Source organism: Tetrahymena thermophila (genome assembly GCF_000189635.1).
Source record: "Tetrahymena thermophila SB210 genomic scaffold scf_8254593, whole genome shotgun sequence".
In the NCBI taxonomy this organism is placed as follows: Eukaryota; Ciliophora; class Oligohymenophorea; order Hymenostomatida; family Tetrahymenidae; genus Tetrahymena; species Tetrahymena thermophila.
Genome location: NW_002476364.1, coordinates 23,382 through 46,593, shown reverse-complemented (window position 1 = coordinate 46,593; position 23,212 = coordinate 23,382). Strand labels below are relative to the sequence as shown.

General features: G+C 23.7%; 4 protein-coding genes across 4 annotated transcripts; all 4 read left to right on the top strand. All coding sequences in view use genetic code 6, as the record gives it.

Annotated features, from left to right (window-relative positions):
• Positions 1-1,350: 1,350 nt before the first annotated feature.
• Positions 1,351-11,215, top strand: TTHERM_00460550 (transmembrane protein, putative; the record flags this gene model as incomplete). Its single annotated transcript, XM_001018751.2, has 4 exons — positions 1,351-3,442; positions 3,682-4,917; positions 5,055-10,400; positions 10,509-11,215. The coding sequence occupies 4 exons, from the start codon at positions 1,351-1,353 to the stop codon at positions 11,213-11,215; spliced, it is 9,381 nt and encodes a 3,126-aa protein (XP_001018751.2).
• A 1,627-nt stretch (positions 11,216-12,842) lies between these two features.
• Positions 12,843-14,681, top strand: TTHERM_00460540 (regulator of Vps4 activity in the MVB pathway protein; the record flags this gene model as incomplete). The annotated part of the gene is made up of 2 exons (XM_001018750.2): positions 12,843-13,192; positions 13,724-14,681. The coding sequence occupies exons 1-2, from the start codon at positions 12,942-12,944 to the stop codon at positions 14,679-14,681; spliced, it is 1,209 nt and encodes a 402-aa protein (XP_001018750.1). The 5' UTR covers positions 12,843-12,941.
• Positions 14,682-15,860: 1,179 nt separating this feature from the next.
• Positions 15,861-17,215, top strand: TTHERM_000460539 (zinc finger C-x8-C-x5-C-x3-H type protein; the record flags this gene model as incomplete). The annotated part of the gene is made up of 2 exons (XM_012798276.1): positions 15,861-16,086; positions 16,173-17,215. The coding sequence occupies exons 1-2, from the start codon at positions 15,915-15,917 to the stop codon at positions 17,213-17,215; spliced, it is 1,215 nt and encodes a 404-aa protein (XP_012653730.1). The 5' UTR covers positions 15,861-15,914.
• A 632-nt stretch (positions 17,216-17,847) lies between these two features.
• On the top strand, positions 17,848-23,210 carry TTHERM_00460530 (hypothetical protein). The gene is made up of 8 exons (XM_001018749.2): positions 17,848-18,354; positions 18,600-19,275; positions 19,336-19,479; positions 19,548-20,236; positions 20,301-20,518; positions 20,580-20,709; positions 20,764-21,542; positions 21,631-23,210. The coding sequence occupies exons 1-8, from the start codon at positions 17,985-17,987 to the stop codon at positions 22,936-22,938; spliced, it is 4,314 nt and encodes a 1,437-aa protein (XP_001018749.2). The 5' UTR covers positions 17,848-17,984; the 3' UTR covers positions 22,939-23,210.
• Positions 23,211-23,212: the final 2 nt, after the last annotated feature.

The following is a 23,212-nucleotide window of genomic DNA, read 5'->3' as shown; positions in this document are numbered from 1 at the left end:
TAAAAATAAAGAAATTTTTTGAAACTTTATTAATATGCTGTCAATAATCTAAAACTCTAATATTCTCAACAAATGTTAAATATAAGTAGACAAATATTACATTTTATAGATTAGAAAAATTTTTAAAGTTTATTAGAAATATATCTTTAAGATATTTTATTTTTCTTCTTTGAAAAAATGTTCAAACTGAATAAATTCTTAGTCAAATAATTACTAATTATATAAATATTTTAATAATTTATTATATTAAAGTTCATTTTAATTTTTTTAATTATTAATTCAAAAGATAATATTTTAACTATTTTTAAATTTATAATTTTAATATAGTACTCAAAATATTTATTTCATGATATTCTAAACTTATTTTTTTGATTTTAATTTACTTAAAAAAAAAAATTGTTAAAGATGAGTTTTTAAATAGCTGGGCTTGTAAAAAAAGAGTTGAATTTAAGTATACCATAATTTATATTAATTATGTTATATAATATTTAATTAAATACAATTAACAAACACATTATAAATAAATTTAAAATAACTTTAATAATTTTTTTTAAATTAAGAATTATTTTACCAATTGAATTTCAAATGGCTTATTCTAAATTTGAACTATCTTTTAAAATAATTTTTTTAAAATATTTTTTATATTATAAAGTAAATGAATTTAAAATATCAAAATAAATAATTTATTTATTTATTTTAGCAGAATAATATAGAATATTTATGAAAAAATGTTTTTATCTTCAAGATTAAAAAATACTTGCTAATTTTTTTATCATTTTCTTAAACAATTAAAAGAAAAAACAATATTAAATTATTCAAAATGAATTAGATTTTGTGATAAATAATTAAATTATAATTAGAAATAAAGTTAAAAACATATTGATAGTTCATTCAACAAATCACCAGTAATTATATTTATATAATGATAAATTGACACTCTTACTTAATCACAACTAACCAATTAATTAATTATTAAAAGTTAAATTTTGAGATCTAATAAAATCAATAACCTACCATATCATTATTGAGTTTTTTATTAATATTACATCAAATGTTTAAAAATAAGTAATCATAATATTATTAGATAGGGTTCATTTATTTTCTAGTTAATAATTTATTATTTTTATTTAGAGGAGTAATAAAAATTTAATTTAATTGACCTCTTTATGTACTTATACGTTGTTTGTTAAAACCATAAAAAATTATATTTTCTCATTAAAATGAAGAGATTATTTTATTATTTATTTAGCTAATTTTAGATAAAAGACTTATGTATTTAATTAATTATTTATTTATTATTAATAATATAAAATTTCAAAGCAAAAAGCTGAATAAATAAATAAAAAAACGATGCAAAAAATTACAATTAAATTTCATATAATTATTTTATTGATCACACTATTTAAATAAGTATATAATTAGACGTGCTCAATTGTTGGATGTTTAGATTCGCAGTATTAACCATTGACAAGCTAGTGTGTATGTAATAGTTGCTCAGACTAATTCACACTAACTTAAGATTAATAATGTAGAAGTACTGTTTGTGGAGAGAATAAATAATACTATTAGCTCTAGTCGCTCAGCTCAAATGTACAATCAGCTTAATGTTTATCCATCTGTCCTTAAAACCAAATAGCCAATGATTATACAAATATATGCGATATTAGCTATATGTGCACTTAAACATTTATTTAGAACTTCTAAACAAATCAAGGCAAGAATGTACAATATGTGATATTTAGTCCTAATGATAATCTACTTTACCTTGTGTATGACACCTTTTTAAATGCTATTGACAGTTTAAAGGGTACTTTTATTAAAACATTCTCTTTTGATAGCGGCATCTCTACCCTAAATGTTATTGACAACTAGCTGTTCCTTTTTAATATTTCCTCTTCTTAACTTCTATTGTGGGATCAATATCTTTCTTAAGTATAGTTTTACATGAAAATAATTGATGGAGATATAAAATCTTCAAGTAAAATATTCAGAGCTATTGACTCTTAAAAATACCTCATTTGCACTTTTGACAGTGCAGGCACCAACATATTTGTAAGTTTAGTTTAGCAGAGTGAATAAGACAGTGAGTCATTAGCTACTATTCCTGTCCCATCTTAGTTCGAAATGCTTTTAACTTTTTACAATTTTATAATAATACAAAGGACAAACGACTTCAAAATTAAATTAGGTTACGTTACAAACACATTTAATTAACCAAATTTAATTCTCAGTTTAGATTACTTTTGCGATAATATTTAAGGAACAATCATAGATTCTTTTTCGAATACTCAACAAGAACAATATTTCTTTTATATGATTTTTCAAAATACGACCTCAATTTTTACATCTTTTTAAGTAGATGGAAACTATTAATGCAAAAGCATTCCAACCTTAGATAATTCATTTCCGTTAAAAATGCATTCAGTTAGTTTAGATTTTTGTAATAATAATACTAATATTCAGTTAATAATAATTCTGCTTTCTAGTCAAAAACTAGTAGCATATTAGATACTGCCAAATAATTATTTAGAAGTCTTTTTTTAAGTGATTATCTCGAACTAAATAATTGATTTCAAACCTGTGATTAAATAAAACTTCCTTTACTTATATTCGATCACATAAAATAGTACTGTTTTTATCCATAAGATTAATTCGTATCTTTGTTAATAATAGATCAGCTTAAATATCTAGCAAGAATAATCCTTCAATATTAAGTTAAATCCTCCTTTCTCTATATACAGTCTTTAAGAATTAGTAGGCTAACTTAATTTTTAATAAGTAATCTTAACTTCTTATGACATATAAGTCGTCATTCCTTCTGCTGATTAGCCCTTTCTTTTTATTAGGGATTTTTAAGACAAAATATTTGCAAACGAAAAAGCAATATCTAAAATTGTCTACTTAGAGAATATTGGAATTATCGCCAGTTGTTCCATTGAAGGTAAATTAATACTATGGTAAGCAGTTGATCCTCTAGATCCTCAATACATACTTTCTATTAAAAGACCTTATCCATGTTTAGATATTGCTTAATTTGGCAATTCCTTCATAGTAGCTAAATTTGCCTTTGAAGTTTTAATTACCAATTCATTAAATATCCTGCAAACAAAATCTTATCCTATTTTATCAGCTACTACTTATTCATTAATAGCTTCAACAAGCAACTATATTTACATATTCTGTGATGCAAGTGCTTTGATTTTGAGTTCTTATAATACAATTGTTGCTAAATCATAAAAAGCGCTGTATCCATCATAATTTGCGAATATGCAGAGTATATTTGTTCCATAAGCAGACTTGATAGTTGTGTAAACAAAGCTATCTGAAATTTTAGTTTACAATTTCGATGTAACCACTTAGATAATAAATGGAACTTATCTTTCTTATTATGCCAATAAAATACCAATTTACTCCATTAAAATATTTAATTTAGACTAATAAAGTAAAATATTTTTATTAAAACTTAAAAATTTTTGCGTTTTATTTTTTCCATAATTTAAAAGAAATAAATGTAAACGAAGGTATAAATATTTTAAGGAAAGATTTATTTGATAATATTTTGATTTTTTATTTTGATGGATTTTGATTAATTAAAAAGTTATTAAAAAAAATTCCTTCGTATTTTATTTTAATATTAAGTAAGCTAGAAATGTAAAATAATGATAATTATTTATTAAATAGGTTTTAGAATTGTGTTATTTGATTATCTTGGATTTGTTAAAATTCTTGATAACTAGTTAAATATTGTGAATGCTTTCCGCATAACTTTAGGGGCAGTTTTATTCATAGATAAATACATGCAATACTATATTTTTACAATTTATATAACTAATTCTACTTAAATCAATTAATTTACTTTAATCATATTTGATAGCTAAAAAAACTAACAAACGCAAGTAGGATAACTATTTGTGGCTGGATTTTTTGTCTAATTTAAGACAAAAACTAATAATTTAGGTTAATAAACATTTGTTTTAACAAATGCTATTTCCGCATAGAATACGGCTATCACAGTTTAAGTATTTTGGGTTCCTTCTTTAAATATATTGAATGCTGCCTTCGCTCATTTTACTTTTTCTACATAGCAAACTCTTCTTAGTGCTATAACAGACAGTTAATAATCATTAATTTTATCAGGAAATTTAAGTGGATAAGTAAGAGTTTAGCCAACTCCGAACAACTAATTAAATGAGATGCAAGTAGTATATAGCTAAAATATAAATACAACTGATAAAATTTAGTTTATATAATTTAGTGCTTAAATAGGAAAATATTTTATTATTAATAGCTAAGTCCATTGCTATTCTATATATACAGATATTCTATTAGAAACTTTGAGTTTACCTTCAACTATTGGAAATCCGACAATACAAAGTATTTAAGGGTTTTACATATCAGAATAGCATAACCTTGTTATTGCTTTTATATAAAAGGAATTAATAATAAGAAATTTTAACTCAAATATGGTTTCCTATACAATAAATTTAACAAGTGAATTGTAGTATATAAATGGATTTTATATGGATGAAGCGCAATACCATATTATAATCTATGGGGATAAGATCTTAAAATCTTCAATGGATTTAAATACAAGGACAGTCATTTCTGGGAATGACTAAACTCTGACTAACTTCGCTAACTGCCAATTTACATAAGAAATATTTGCGTGTAGAGTTTCAAGCTAAAGATTAGTAATTTACAATAAAGCTCTGCTTAAATAAGTTTCTTCCATATTAACAAATCTTAACTCTTTCAATATCATACTCGACACAGCCAATTAATTTATTATAATTTTTAGTTCTTCTATTTATTCTTATTCTTATAAAGGCACACTTTTGCAATCTGTAAACTAAATTTCTTAAAATATTAAATCAATTACCTACTGTGATTCCTTTTTTGTGGCCTAAACTTCTTCAAGTAAATTCATTTCACTTAAACTTTTTATTTTACATTAATAAGTTTGATAGGTTTAAATATCTTAAGAAGAGTTTCTGAGCAAATTTAATTTTAAATAAATAAATAAATTAATCTATTTTTAATTTTATTTAATACAGTGGCATACATGTTTAATAGGTTGTCTTTTTAGCAACTATCTAGTTTTGTAGCTCCAGGAGGAACATTATATGGCATGGTTTACTTACCCGATATTTAATAAATAGGGTTCTATTGCTCAGATATAAGAAGTGGTTAAATTATATTTTTGAGTACTACGAATTTCTAACAGAATGGTTATATGGTGAACACTTATGATCAAGTTGGTTTAGGATAGATAGTGAAAGCTATTTATGACTAAGATAGTTCTATGGTAAATTATTTTGATAGCTATGGAAATAGCTAAAACATCATTACAAATTCTCTGGGTATTGATAACACATTTTCAATTGAAGAGATATAGCAATTTTAACAACCAAAACCTGTCGATTTTATAATTGATTTCATTACAAACACAATTCTTGTTCATAATGGTATTAAAACATGGAAGCTTAATTATAATTTGCACACTAGACCATCAAAATAGTTTATCAGTAAACCATACAAACACTATTTCCAATTAAACTAGAGTTCACAGAATAACTAAAATACAGCATTTTTAATAGCAGATTACTATAATACTGTATATTTTTACTAAAATTATTAAGTAACTTATTTTTGCCAATTCAGTTAAGAGATTATTTATATGCAGACTATTTAGTAACAAAGCAAGATACTTTATATAATATTTTATTAATTCAGCATTTTAGTCTTTAATAACTACCAAGATATGGTTTAGGAATAGAATGCACTGCTGATACTCTAGTAATATTCTTTTAAAGGACTATTGCTTGAAGACTAAACTAAACTGATTATAAACACTATTGATAACAAAATAGTAGATTTTGACTTTTTTAAGAATTAAGAAATCTTTTCAACACAACTTGATCTGGCTGATGTTATAACTGCAAAGCTTGTTACTGGTTCATCCAATGGTCCAATCTGGATCTTGCTCGTAGGGACATAGACAGGCAAAATTTTCAGCTACAATTTGATGTCTTAAACATTCAACAGTTTAAGCTTAAAACAACAGATTCAAATATAATACCTTTATTAGTTTAGCGAAGGTATATTTGTCAGTGTTGATAAAAATGGAGGAGCTACTATGATAAGCACATAAGATTTAGTAATCACTTAATAATAATAATTTATGGACACAATAAATAAACAAATAACTTAAGAAAACGGATCATTGATAACAAAAAGTATTTAATTAGTAAAGGTAGATCTAACTAATTAGAGGTTCTTTGTAAATTTCTATGCAGAAAAAAAAGTAGGAGTTTGGAATATCTAAAATTTTTAATTTATTTAATATTTAATCTTTCCTGATGATTAGTGGAAGCAAATAATATTGAGTAGTGATTTTATTATTCTCTATTGCTCTTTTTAAATAAATATTCATGATAGTTAAGACTATTCATATATAGCAAAAGCTAGGAGATATTATAGAAAGGACCAAATTACAGATTTAAGACTCATTAATTAAAATATCTTAGTTTCAGTTTTTGCTACTCGCATAGAAATTCTTCTAATTGATAAAACATAAAATCTGGTTATATTGCAAGACACAATAACTCTTTCAAATCCTTTTTTGATATACTCAGGAATAAATACTCTTTCAAACTAGCTATTACTTATCGGGACATCTTAAAACTCTGTTTTTGAAAAGAGATTCTCACTGAGTCTTTTATAAAACTAACTGGTGTCAATAAACAAAAACCAAAAACGTTGTTACAGTCAACTTTTGTTTTCGAACTAAGCTAATTTGCAAAACTAATACAAAAATATTTATGACCCAAATAATCCTAATTTGCACTACTCTCTTTAAGTTTTAATTTATAATGAAATTAGATCTATGTATTCGATTAATTAAAGCTAGACATCGGTTGTGATGAGGCCTTAGTCAAGTACAAATAATTAATTAAATATTAGGATAAACTCTTTTAACAACATAAATTTTGACGTTTAATTGCAAGGATTTGACTTTTAATTTATAGAATAAGGCTAATAAATCAGCTCTAATACTAACTCAAGTAGAATAATATTGTAGGACATCTTGATATAACAACAAAATATTACAGATTAAACTACTTTATTTTTCAAAGATAAAAATTTAGTAAGTTTACAAAATATATAAGTATAAAATGTTAACATAACAGGAGGTTCTTCTAGAATATTAAGCTCTAATAGTCAAGATAGCGCGTTTATATTCATATAAAATACAAATAATGTGGTAATATAAAATTTTATCATTGATAACCTTAATTTCATAAATTTCTAAGGAAAATTTTTAATTGCAAATTAAGTTACAAATCTAACAATAAACAGCTTAACTATCTAAAATAGCTAATTTGACAGTATTTTTTAGATTTTTTAGGTAGATTATTTAGAAATATATAATCTGACTATCTCTAAATGCAAAAGTGTTAATAATAACTAAAACCAAAACTCTTATGCTTTTGATTTAATTGGAATAAACACAATTAATTTAAATTTAATAAATATTTTTGAAAATCAAAATATTTTTGCCTTTTCTACTTCAAATAATTTTTATCAAAATGGATAAATTATTTATTTACAAAAAGATGAGATAAAATTTGTAAACAGTTCGATCTATAGCAATACATTTACATTCATATCTAATTAGCAATTAAATCTTTTAAATTTATAATCATCTATCATTTAAGTTGATTCTCTGGTGTTTAAATATAATAAAGCCAATATTTTGGTAAAAAATTCTATAACTGTAGTTTTTAGCAACAGCTAGTTCTTCTTAAATTAAGGAATTAAAGGAGGTGCTTTGCAAATAACTAAAATTAATAATTATCTTTATATATTGAATTCACATTTTGACAAAAACATTGTTCAATCAAGTGGAGGTAGTATTTACTTGGAGGATGTTAACATGTTATAAATAGATTCATTAAGCTCTATTAATTCAAGCCAAGCAATAATCGGAGGAGGAATCAGAATATTTAATCAAAACATGGCTACTTCATTAAAATACTAAATACTATGTCAAATGAAGTATAACACAGCTGAATTATATGGTGATAACATTGGAGATCTATTGGATAGCATATCAATTTTCTACTCTGATAAAGTTTTGTAAATTGGTCAGAAATTTGAAGAAATTGATCTAAAATTGGTTTACTAGGGGTCAATTATCAATAGCAGCAACAAAGCTTCAATACAAAATATTTAAAGTGGTGGATAAATAAATATGTTTATATAATTAATTGATAATTAAGGTAGTCAGTTAAAAGTTAATCAAACGAAATATTTAAATAACCTATACAGTTAAGACATTAAGAATGAGCTTGATTCATATTTACTAGAATTCAACAGTGAAAAAAGTAACCTTAACAACATACTAGACATAAAAGGCTAAACAATAGTTAGCATTAAACAATATAATTTTGATTTATCCATGTTTCAATTCACTTCTCTAGTTGTTTCTTCTCAGCCTCTTTATACTTAGGCTTAAGCTATGGTACTAATTAATTACTAACTTATAAACTATTCCAGCTCTATCAGTATAAATTTAAAGTTCAGAGCTTGCTTATAAGGAGAAGTTTTAGAGTATTAATCAAAAAATTATGTTAACTAGAATAATTCAATTAGTCTGATTTAAATGATAACATGTTAAGAATGTTCATATGGAACGTACTCATTCATAGATCCTATGACTGAATATTCTTAAGAAGCGCTTAATTAATTAAAAGATAATTCTTATTAAGCTTTTCAAGCATGTAAAAAATGTCCCCAAGAGGCCTTTTAATGTCAATCCAATAATATCACACTTTAAAAAGGATTTTGGAGAAGTAGCAACAGTTCTGATGAAATTATTGAATGTAATTCCTTCAATCCATAAATTTGTAATGAATAAGATGCAAATAGCAAAGATGGATGCATCGAAGGCTATATAGGTCCACTCTGTGAATCCTGTGATGCAACAGGAGTGATTTGGAATGGTAAAAGATACACCTAATCTATGTAAAACTTTCAATGCTAGTAATGTAGCTCATTTGAAACTCAAATAACTTTCTTGGTAATCTCCATAATAGTCTTGCTTATTTATTTATTTGTCTCCACATTATTTTTCATGGATAGATACATATATCACTCCACATGCTACTATTCAAGATTTTTAAAATTTCTTCCCTTTTCTAATAGCTGCACAATGGATCAATCGACTTTCTTTATGAAAATTTTAATTAATTACATATAAATTTCTACCCTACTGTATAGCCAAAATATTAACATAGCACCCCAGTTTTTAAGCATTGTTCCTAACACAACCGGCAAGCCTGGTAGCTAAATAGTTGTAAGCAGTGTTTGCTTGTATGGCAGTGGAGGTGCTAGCAATATAGGAATTGAAAGAATTAGAGCGTACAGTATGTGCATCTTTCCAATTACACTTGTCATTATACTTTTTTTGGTCTTAACAGTATTGAGGTTCTTTAAGATATGGAGAGTATCATATTATCACAAATACATTATGATTATAGTAGCTTTTCTATTCTTCTAACCAGATACAATAGGATTTTTTACAAAAGCAATCTCTTGTAGAAAAATTGGAACAAAGTCATATCAGTAAATTAATTAGCTAATTTCATGTGATGATAAATAGTACAAGCTCTTTAGTCTATATTTTATATTACCTAATTTGATATTTTGGCTTCTTTCACCATCCATTATTTTATTGATATTCCGCTACAAAAAAGGAAGAGACACAAAAAAGCTAAATTATTGCACAACAAAATACATGTTTGGATACTTCTATTTAGAATATAAAACAAATTACTACTATTGGGAATTTATTAGAATTTACTTTAAAATTATTTTTGTCTTGTTGTCTACTCTACTGAGCGAAGTGTTAACACAAATCACATCCTTTTATTTGGTACTTGCTTTTATTTACATAATTATACTAATTAAAGTACAGCCATTCGAAAATAAGTTTATAAACAGACTTGAAATATTTTCTTACTGCATAACTATTCCTTGTATTATCTTTTTTTCTCTTTACCAAACTCTTTAAATAGATACATTTTAGTATTTTACAGCAGTTATTCATTATACTTTCATGGCTTATTTAATCCTATTGATTCTCAGGATTAAATTAAATACTCAAAAAAGCACAATAAATATGAAGCTTAAAAAGTGCTTTTAAAGTATTTTTCCAGAAATTGTTTATAAATTTTTCTTCAAGAGTAAATTTTAAAATAATAATTCACTCAGAAAGTGGCGCTTTTTATATAAAAACTTAAAAATTACCTTGACTTAAATCAATTAAGCTTAATCTTAAAAGAAATCTTTCATCGCTGCAGCTTTCAATAGCTTAGAAAACAATAACTTTTAATCATGTAATTTTATTTTATTATAACATTTTTCAATCAATTCATCATTAAAAAAAATATTTATTTTAAAAATAAAATAAATTTTAACAAATAATTAATTTAATAAAATTTTAGATAATGAATTTGTATTGAGCTAGTAAGCGAAAAATGAGACAGAAATTAAAAGTCCTAATAAAAAATTAACATTAAATACTAATAGAATAGAATCTATTCCTTTTACTGATTGTATACTTGAAAAATCAGAATTAAATAGTATCAAAAAATTTAATAACAAATCTACTTACTGTGTTACCAAAAGGCCTTAAGGTGATACTTCTTATTTAAGCAGATATTGCAGCGATTTAGACTCAACCCCTAGCAGATCTAACAATAATTTAGCAAAATAAATCTCAACCAACAATCTAAACATTGAAGATGGTATTTGTATGATAAACATGAATAAAAATTTAAATAATGCAGAAAAAGTTGAAGCTTCAAAAGTAATAATACCTAATGAAGAGAATGATTAGCAAAATTATAAGATATACGATTTTAATCATGTTATATCCAAGTTAAACTAGCCTAAATAAATCGAATCTATTATTTTAGGCAATACTTAGAGGAATAGTATATAAGATATAAAAATATAGGTGCTTTCTGGTAGATAGGGTAATAATAATTAAACAAGTTAAAGCATATTTTTTTCTTAAGAAGAATAAGAATAAAATAAAGTCTATACTTTTAATTCTATTCTGTAAGTTAAGTCTCCTGTTAATAAAAATAGCACAGTTTAATCTAATAAACTTTAAGATAGTAAATAAAGTAGTGATAAGTATAGTTGAGATATTGTTATTTATTAAATTTTTCTTCTTTGATATTATGTTATTTCTATATACTAATTTTTTTAAATAACTATAAAAATTTAAGATTTATAAAAGGTTTTTGTAAATTAAAACTCTCAATTCGAATTTGGTTTAGCTGCTAAATTTGAAAGCCCTTACAATTAATTTTAGAATTGAAATATATTTATTAATTTATTAATTTTAATATATCGACTTAAAAATATGATTTTTTTAAATTTTGAGCCTTAGCAAAAAAAAAAAACTATATATTTAAAAACTTTAAAAAATATGAAATAAACACAACATAGTTAAATTTTTGATAATTAATTGAAATAAAAACAATGTGGTTTGTGAGAAAAATTCTTCTTAATAAAATCGAAAAGACAATATTAATATTTTTATTTTTCATAAAAAAATACAAATTGAAAATGTATAATACTACCTTAAGTTAAGATTATAATTTTAATTTATAAAAGTAAATTATATCATTATTTGTCAAGTATTCTAAAATACTATTTAATCTTCAACATAGTTAAATAAAAATGAAACTTTTTAAAACTTTGAGATAAATTTTATTAATATTATTTTTACTTAAAATTTTGGAAAAAAATGTTTAGATAGTTTATACTTAATAAAATTCTAATAATAAAATATGCTTTGATTATTGATTTGATTTTATCAGTAAAGTAGCCAACTTTAAAAATCTATGATTAAACAATTATTAAATTATTGTCGATTTCAATAATAAAGTTATCTTTACAAAAATTAATTTGCTTTTTAGGATTCCAAGTATTGTTAAAAACAAACTAATAATTATTCCTTGTATTTTAAAAATTATTTTTTTATTTTGAATATCTTTTAAACTTTTTAGTTAATAATTGTTAAAACATCACCTTTCTGCTAGAAAATAATTTTAATAACTACTAAAATTGTGATAAAATATATTATAAATGATATTCTTTAATTATGAAATAAATTTTCTTAATTTAATTCAAATAAAGTTAAATTTAATATAAATTTGTAAAGTTTGTTGAAAAAATAATATTATCTTTTGAGTTTGAAAGCAAAAAAATTTAAGGCTTTTATGAAATTAAATTAATTTTAGATTAAAAAATAATTTTAAGGAGAAATATGAGTGTGGATAGTTAAGAAAATACATATTTGGTTAATTTCAAGAAAAATAAAATAAGTGAGCAAATGTTCTTTTTGAAAAATGTGATAGTCAATTATAAATTTATATAATTAAAAGGTTCAAACTGTTCTACTTTAATGATTATTTTAAATTTTAAATTATATTTTCTTCCCAATCAGAAAGTTATTAAATCCTGATAAAGGTGATTTCAAAATTTTATCTTAAAGTTAATATGTTTAAAGTATTAATTAACTCTAAATTAATTTTCAAAAATTAAGAATAGACAATTAAATTAAAATGATAAAATCAAAACAATATTTAATTATTTCTTGTGTTTTTTATTTGATTTCATCAATTTTTGCTATTGATGAATATTAGCGTCCCTTTTATGTTTAAAACACTATTTTTGATAAGAAAAAAATAATATAGCAATCAACTATTTCTTTATTTTATTAAAATTTTTGGTTATTTGAAGAGAAAGATAGTCTTAACTCATATAAACAAAAAAAAAGTAAGAAAATAGATATCTTTAATAAAAAATCAAGTTCAAGCTAATTTTTTGATAAATAAATAAAATAAATAAAATAAAACGAAATGGGCAATCAACCTCCTCCAAAATAATATAATCCTAGAATGGAAAAGTAAAAATTAGAAATAGCATGTATGAAAGTAAAGGGTCATTTGGAATTGCAAAGAGATAGAAGAATGGGATAGGCAAATGCCAAAGAATAACAACTTATAGTTATGATTAACAGTCCTACAAGATCTATGGTTGAAGAAAAGCACAAAGCAGCTTCTATAGTTTCTGATATTAGTTTCATAGACGCTTGCAACATCGTTATAAGGTAAATATTCAATTAAATATTATAATTAGGATGAGATTTTAAATCATTTTAACTAAAAATATTAAACACTCTATAAATCAGCAAATTATAAATTTTAGATTCTGCTATCCTCTGTTTGAATTAAAAACAAAAACTTAGGATTCAATTTTATGCGTTTAAAGCAAATTGTATAAAGAAAAACAACTTTTTCCTGAAATTTATGAATTTTAATGTTGGAGCCAAAATTTAATGGAGTATTTAATATGTTTCTATTAAACTTTAACTAAATTGAATAATAATAAATATTACAATTTCAATAAATTGCTGATTAAAAATTTTTATTTCTTTACTAATCTCACCAGAAAAAATTTACATAAATGCATTTACATGCATCTAAATAATTGGCAAATCATACAATTTTTAAGTCAATCACATATTAAAATAGATAAAAGAAAATAAAGAAAGAAAGAAATTTAGCTCGTCCTTATATATATATATATATATATATATAATCTTATCTTAATATATTCTAATTCCTTTTTTATAAAATAGATGCTGCGACATTTTAAAAGATAGAAGTATGCATATTTGTGAGTCTAAGGGAAACCCTGCTGCAGTTAAGGAATTACTTCCATTTATTGAAACAATTATTTGGAGTACTAGACACTTAAATTTGTCATGCCTTTAGGAATTCACAAACATGATGGTCATGTTCTTTGGAAGCTCTTAAGTTCCTAATTCTATCTGTGATGAAACTAAAGTCGATCCTTAATTAAAAAAGTGTTTTGAAAATGTAATGCCTTCTGATGCAGATATCAACAGCTACTTTATCAAACTAAGCTAAAAAACTGGTATCACACTTTCATAAATCAATACTGTTGGTCACGAATTCTCAGATTAGCCACCAGTTTAAAATTAAATGGGTGGAAACGGTGGATAAAATTTCCCTATCTTTGTTCCTAACATATAGCAATCTATGAATGCTTAATATCCTAACTAATATGGATAATAATAATAAGTTGGTAACCTAAATATAAATATTAGAGTCTAAGAAGTTCCGGGATAACAATATCCTCCCTAACAAGGTTAATTCCCTCCCTAATAAGGTTAGTATCCTCCATAATAAGGCTAATATTAATATCCTCCCTAGTAATCTGGATTCCCTTAATAATAATAGTATCCTCCCTAGAATTAATTCCCTGCTTAATAATTCCCACCTCAACAACCTCCTCAACCCTAATATCCTCAATTCCCTCCTCAATAACCTCCCCAATAGCCACAATATCCTACTGTTAACGATAATGCCTAAAACCAACCAAAATACAATTTCCCATAAGTTTAGCTTCCTTAATTTAATATTTAACCTCAATAGTAATAACCACAATAACCCATCAATAACCAACCACCTAATTTCTAACCCAATATTCCTCAACAATAAGGTGGTAACAATTAAGTAGGTGGCACTGATAGTCTTGAGGAGAGATTAAGACGTATTAGAGAAGGAATCTGAAACATGTAATTTTAAAACCTAATATATATGATAAATAATTAAGAAAATTTAAAAGTATAAAAATTATTCTGTTATAATGTATTTATAAAACAAACTTGTATTTTGAAAAAATATTAAATAAATAAATAAATAATTATTTTATTTGTATTCAATTGTATTCTTTTGATTCTAAAAAAATTCTATTCTTCATCAAAAAATTATTTTTTGGTTTAAAATAAATTATTATTACTTGCTTTTTTACTTTTTATATTTTCAAATAAATTATTTTAATAATTTTCAATAATTTAATCAATTTAATTTTATATATTAAAAGTAAGTGATATACTTAGATCAGAATAAATTAACATAATATTTTATCTAATATTGATTATATTTATTTATTAGTGATAATTTGTTTTTTAATTTATATATTTATTTGTAAGTGTTTTCAGTATATATTTTTATGATAGATTTTGATCTATTTTATCATATTTAATAGAGAATATATATATTAAACTTGCAAAATGATAATTTTTTTAACACTATGCTTATTTTTTCAAAGTTTTTTCAAATAAGTAATGTTGTAAAGAATTATTTTTGTTTTATAAATTAGGAGCAATATTAACCACATACAAAACTCATTTTTGTTAGAAATTATGCTTTTACTTAAACATAATTTTTATTAGGAATATTTTCTATTTTATGTAAAAAATTATATGAAATCTTAGAGATATTTACATGGACAATAAAAAAGCATGCTTAAATTTTATTTTCATTTTTAAAATGATTTTAAAAATATTGTTTTTGATTAATCTAAAAGAAAGAATATTTTCTTTCTAATGGTGAAATAATGATGACTTTTATTAGAAGTTGTGAGTACAAAATATTTTGGTAAAATGGATTGTTAATAATAGATTAATTTAAATTTATTTCAAATTCAAATAAATTTATATTTATTAAAATATAACCATTTGTAGTATCTATTTTCAAATTTAAAATTGCGATTAAAAGTAAAATTTGAATTTTTTCTTAAGAGAGGAAATTTGTTCAGAATGCTAGCGATTATATTAGTAATCCCAATATAAATCACACAGATTTCAAAGATATAATTAGAGGGTTTTTGAGGTTCTTTTCAATTTAATAGAGAGAGTGATTAATATTTATTTTGTTTTTTTGATTTATAATAAATAATTAGATTATACCAATTATTTTCAATAGAAAACAAACTAAAAGAATAAAAAAAATTACACACAAATGGGAAAATTTCCACAACAATAACAATAACAATAAAATAAAAAAGGAGGAAAGCCTTTTTTTAAAAAAGGTGGTAAACAGGACAACAAGGAAAATAGCAATTTCGTCCCTAAAATGTCCAAAGTTTTTAACAAGAAAGCCAATCCCCAAATTTAAAATCGCGAAGGCAAATGTAATTAATTCTCAATAGAATTATTTAAGTTTTTTAATCATAGGTGAAATAATATAACCACACATTTTTTATTTTTAAAAACAAAGTGCAATTATCTAACAATGCTTTCCACAAAACTAAAATTTGCCCCTATTTTTTGAATGCAAACTGCACAAAAGGAGACAAATGCGTCTATGCTCATAGCTAAGAAGAGTTGAAAGAGGCTCCCAATCTTAAGAAGACCAAGCTCTGCCAAATGTTTGCAAAGGGAAAATGCAATCTTGGAAATCACTGTTCATTTGCACATGGTCTTGAACAATTGCGCTCAACTAACTCATTCTTTAAAACTACCATCTGTGTTGGATTTACTAAAGGTAGCTGCTAAAACGGAGATAGCTGCAGATATGCTCATGGCGAGTCTGAACTCAGAAATCCAGTTCATGAAAAAGTAGTTCTACAGAGATAGGATAAAGATTAAAATAATAAATAACTTAATTAAGCACCTAACACTTAAATACCAATTTAGAACAACTAAGTCTAAGCTGAAGAAGAGGATGAAGAAGATGATGACGAAGAAGGACAAGAAGAACAAGAAATCAACTTGGGAAATTAACAACAAGGTTTTAATATGAACAATAATAATATGAACATGAATAATCCTAACAAGGGTAAGAATTAATAAAATTAATTCTAATAACAAAACTAAATGTAAAATTAATAATAAAACATGACTAATTTCAATCAAGTAAATGCAACACCTAACTAATAAAATAATGGCTTTATGGGAAATACTAATTTCCCAGCAATGGCCATGAATGGTTAGGCATAAAACGCATTCAACTTTGGCAATTAATAGTAAATGAACGCAATATAAAATAACATGGTGAGTCCTATGGGCGGTTTAAATAATAATCAAGGATAGTAAAATAATAATAAAAATAACAACAAGCAAAACAAGAAAAATAAGTAAAACTAAAATCAATAAAAGTAAGATCCTTCATTATAATAATTCAATTTCACAAGTAATCAAGAAAGATTTACCACTCAAGGAATATAAGATACCCCACAGATGAATCCTATGACTAATGGATTTGGCAACATGGGTAATATGAATAATGGATTTGGATAATTTAACTTTACTGTATCTTGATTTTGAATATCAATCATTTATTTTCAAATAAGAATATTAATTCATTATTAAATAAATAAATTAATTAATTAATTCTTTTTTATTTTACTATGAAATGCATCTTATATAAATAACTTATCAAATTTTATATTTTATAATTGTATTTTTGAAATATTTGTTTTCAACACAATAATTAAAAACTTCCAAATCATTTTTTTTTTACATTTTACTAATTCACTAAATGAGAGTAAGAAAGAACAAACAAAAATATTTATTAATCTTTGGGCACATAAAATATATTCTTGAGTTGATTTTAAATTAAATTTCATTGATTTAATTGATAAAAATATTTTTAATTCCTTCCATATTATTACCATTTAGTATTATATATTCTCAATATATATATTTTTTATTATACAATATTAGACATCAATTATTCGTTTTTGAAAAAAATATAACTTTTTTTCAAAAATCATTTTTATTTTACTAAAGATTTCTTGATTCTAATTTATTTAAATAGTAAAATTATGTTTATAATTAAAAAAAATCTTATTTATCAAATCAAATCATATTTTTTTGCTGTGAAAATTTGTTTGGTATTTGATAAATAATTAGGATTTTTTTGAAGAAAAAAAATAGTAGTTAATTTCATGCATAAATTGAATTTATTTTGATATTAATAAAATATAACCTTAAATTTTGTTTGAAGTAATTTGAAGATTTACTGAACAAACACTAGCAATATAAATTTATTTGAAGTGCCAGAGAAACTTTAAAATATTAAAAAGATATGGAAATAGAGCCTTTTTAGATTATTTTTGATCAGTATGAAGATAATGAAAAGAGGATTGAGAAAATGTATATCAAAAACTCTGATCCTGAGTTGAAGGATATGCATGTAGAGTTTAAATTGTTTGATACCAAAAAGATTCGCTTAAGTCCTTAATGCTTTGTCTTGGCTCCAAACGAAATTAAGGAGGTTATTATAGAATTGATTCCATGCGAGATTACTAGTAGATTAGAACTTTAAGATTTTATGTTTGTTACTGCAAACTAAGGAGAGTTTGAAAAGCGTATATCAATTCAAATTAATCATAAATCTTTGCAACGTTTTGATACAAATACATCAAGATATCAATTAGAGCCTGATGTTCATAAAAGTAATGCTTAAATTTAAATTTATGAAGTTTTTTCATTATTTTGTAATGATAATAAAATATTTTAGCTTTAAATAAGTAAAATGTTCTCTCAAAAAACTATTTGTGCTGCTTTAAATTTTTGAATTTATATTGTGTCAAAAATTTTAAATTTTTGCATGTAAAAATTAAAGAAAGATACACAGCAATTAAAATAAAATTATAATTTCCTATTCAAAATTTAATGTATTTATTTTTTAAATTAACAGCAAGTTTAAGAAGTAGCCAGTTATAAGAAAGAGCCCTGCATTAGATATTGGAAGAGAAAGATCGTTTAATCCAAAGATTAGAAGATAAAATATAAAGAAATGACTCATATTATTCAAAAATAGAGCATATTTTAAGAAACAATTCTAATTACAATGAGATATAAACTCTCCTTAATTAAATTAAAGAGAGAGATTAAAGAGAAATCGATTATAGAGAGAAATAATTTTAAAATGCTATTAAGTAGAAAGATCTCTTATTGAAGCAGTAAGACGGAGATTTATAGAGCTTAAGGGATAACTTATTTATTTTAAATCAATAAAATTCAGAGTTGAAGGAAAGATTAAGGATTTTATAAACACAAGATATTCAAAGCTAATTATTGTCAAATAAATAAATTTAAAACATAGAGGAAGCCTTAGATAAATAGAGGTTCAAATATGAAGAAAAGATTCAAAACTATAGAAGCGAAATAGAGAGCTTGAAAGGAATTATTAATGCTGAAAAAAAGAAAAATTAATAGATATTACTTCAAACAGAACTTTTATAAAATGACAAAGACTATATCTAGCAACAATTTGAAGAATCTGAACAAAGATATTACTAAGCTAAAAACGAAGCTGAAATGCTACTCGAGAAGCTCCATCAAGCTAAATTGGCAAATGCTACTAACGAAAGGTAATTTCAATAAATTATTAACTGAGAAACTTGAAGAAGAAAAAAAATTATATTTTAAAGAAATAGAATTCAATCATTAGAAAACGAAATTGAACAGCTCAGATAAAATTAACTCAATATTTATTCAGAAGAAGGCAAGCTTATTTAATAGTATAAAAAATAGAATGAAGATTTGACTAAAAAGTATAATCACCTATAAAAGCTGTAAAAAAAAATACATCAAGAATAAAATTAATAATTTTTTTTAAAAAAATACTATTTAAAATAAATAGGTTAGAAGAGAATGAAAAATAAAAATTAGAAGATCTTAAAAAGCAGTAGGATGCCCATCAAAAAGAATTGTAAGAAAAGATTGAAAAGGAGAAATTGGAATAGAAAGAACCTGAATAAAACCTGTAACCAGTTGTCTAAGATATAGAATCTAACAGATATAAGATGAAGTATGAGGCTAAAAAATAGAAATACAAAAACTTAAAAACTGAAATGAAGAATATGTATGAAGAATTAAAATAAATGACTTAAGAAAATATAGATAATAATTAAAAAATAAACTCATTAAACTAGCAAATATAGCATTATAATCATCAATTGTAGTAAGCTAACTAATAATTGCATTTGCTTTAGTCGTCAAACAAAGATAACGTAAACAGCAGGATAGCTATGATAGAAAAAATTAAAGATAGATTTGAAGACTAGCTTAAACAATCATAATAAAAATATCAAGAAGAACTACAGCTTCAAGCAGATCAAATACAAAATTTGAAAGCTGAAATAGAAAGAAAAATGAGAGACTTGCAAAAGCTACAAAATACAATTTAAGAAAAAGATGAAGATATCAATTCTCTCAAGGTATAGATTTAAGAATAAAAAGAGAAGTAAAAGAAGTCATCTAAAAATTTGCAGCCTAAAGAAGACCTTAGCTAAAAAGTTAAGAGTCTCAATCAAGCCTTAAGCTAAAAAGGTAAAAAATAATAAATATTAATTAATCATTCAAATAACTTATGTGTAAAATTTTTTTTGATTAGAAAGTAAAATAGAAGAATTGTAAAAAGAGTTAAAAGATATTAAATCTGAAAAAGATGAAATTGAGAAAACTACTAAAAAGAAATAGCAAAATTTTGAAAAGAAAATATAAGAAATTGAAACACAGAAAAAGCAGTTTGAAGATTAAATCTTTAACGAATCTGATAAATCGACAATATTATTCGAATCAACTCTGAAGTAGCTCAGAATTGAGAACAAAGTAATATTTTTAATAATTTTTAAAGGAAATTAATTAATTAAATTTTAAATTACCTTTTAAGGAACTTGAAAGAAAGTATTTTGAAGAAATAGAAAATTATAAGATTATTTAATCCCAGTTTTGTGAAAAAGAAATGCTTTACAAAAATGAAATAGATGACCTGTAAAGAAAAATTCAAGAGCTTAAACACCGTAAAAAATTTTATTTTAGAAAATAAGTTTAAATTTTTTATTCAATAATTAAAGTGAACTCATCAGATGTTACATATGATAATATCAATTAGTAAAAAGTATCACGAAATGTTTAGTAATTGCAAGAAGAAGTGATTTTGGCTAGAGAATAAATTAGGGATTTGAGTCTGTAACTAAAAGATGTCAGTGAAAGCGCATTCTAACTTGAAAGATAGTTAAATGAAATTATACAAAAGTATGAAGAAAGCTAATAATAGATAATTAAATACAAAGCTATTGAAGATGAAATGGAGTAGTTAAAAAGAAGATCCCAAAGAGAATAATAATACAAAGAGCAAATAAATGAAGAACTAGAAGCTCTTAAGTAATACGTATAAGAAATACAAAGATAAAAAGACAATATCTCTGTTTAAATTAAGCTTAAAGACGAAGCTATTCAAGAAGGCAAAGAGTATTAGTAAGATTTAATTAAATTTATGAAAGAATTAGAGCAAAAATATCAAGAGCTTGAAAATTAAACTACAGGATAATCATATGATTTAAATTCTTAGGTTTCTTATTATATTCAGCAAGTTGATTTACTTACATTCGAAAACAAAAGAATTCATGATAAAAACTAAACAATTAACAGCGACTTAGCTGCTCAAATCAAAGAAAGTAAAGATTTAAAAGCCAGGCTTATATAAGAAGAGCAAAAATCAAAAACTTTAGAAGCTCAGCTCAGCTAATATGACAAAACTAAAAAGAAATAATTGTAAACTTTAAAATCTCAATTCGCAGAGTAAAAAGACTACAACGAAATTCTTTACTAAGAAAAAGAGGCTCTTTAAATCGTAAATTACATTGATTTTTATTTTCTTTATTCTTTCTTTATTAATTTATTTTTGGCACATACTTATAAAAACTGAATTTATCCACTAGAAAATCGAAGAAATGCACCAAATTATGATAGATAGCGAGTAGATTTACTAAACACATATAAATATAGTGAAAAGCAAATTTAATCAAGATTACAAAGAATTTATTGAGTAGGTAAACGCTAAAATAAAGTTTTTTATAGCAAAAAAAGATCAAGTTGATGTTAAGTCTAAAGTGTTGAAAATGTTTGAGAGATATTTAGAGGAAATACCAACTGTATCTGAAAAAGAAGCAAAGATTAAATCTATGTCAAATAAAATATAGCTTCTTAAAGATTAACTAGCAGAGAAACAGAACGAAATTGAAAATCAGTAAAATAAAGGAAATTACAATCCTAATCAAACAAATAACGTAAACAATGCAAATAATGCTGTTAATAAAGCTGTAAAACCAAGCAATAAGTATACTTTGGAGACAATAGTTGAGCATGCTAAAATTATAGTGCAAAAGCAGGATATCGAAAAACTATTCACAGAAATTCAGTAATACAAACAGCTTGTAGAGTAGAAACAATCTGAAATAGATTCTTTGAATAAGTAAGGACATGAAAAAGATGAAAAAATTAAACAACAATCTGCTTTCATTCAAAAAAGTAAAGAAGATTTGCAAAACGAAAAATAAAGAGCTGATAAAATCTAAGAAGAAAAAGATGAAATTCAAAAACAAATAAAGAGTCTTTAGGCTTAGTTAAAGGCTAAAAATAATACTATTGAGTAGAAAAATGAAGAGCTAAATAAAATAGCATTTTTAAAGCAATACAATGACTAATTAAAAGAGGATAATGCCAAAAAAGAAGAATAAATAGCTTAGAATGAAAAACTCATAAAAAATTAAAGAGATTAAATTGGAAAATTAACAAAGCAAATACAGGAAATAGAAAGAAAAGATGATTACGTGAAAGAAATGCAAGAAAAATACAACAAAATGAAAGAGGAAGCTATATTAGTACTAAATGATAATAAAAAATATTAAGAATAGATCGCTTCATTGAAAAATGATATTGTTCGCAAAGACCTTCTACTTTAAGATAAAATACAATTAGAAGAAAAACATATAAAGTTAAAACAAGTCTATGAAAAACTAAAAGAGAATAACTCAAAAAATAAAGATAATATAAAGAAACTTACAGCAACAATTAAAATGAAAGATTAAGTCAATTAATAATTAAAATCATAAGTATTTGATGATGAAGATATTTCCTAAGACTAATCAGAAAATAAAACTAATAATGTAATCAAATAAGAAAATTGGAAAAAATCCCCAGTTAGGTTTACAAAAACTACATCCTAAAACCAATTACAAGATTATTGATGTTTATTAAAATAGTTTTTATGGTGCCTTTTTTAATAAATCAATCATGTTATTTAGCAACCTCTAACTATCTAAGTATTTATTTTTATATGTATCTAACTTTCTATATATATATATTTACGTACTTCAGAACTATCAAACTTTCTATCTATTTTAAAAAAATAATTATTTAGTTAATTAATATTATTTTTATAATGATAAAAATCTCATTAAGATTAGTTGATTTATTTCATTTTCTTCCTCGTTTTTCATCAAAATTAAATCAATATGAGGT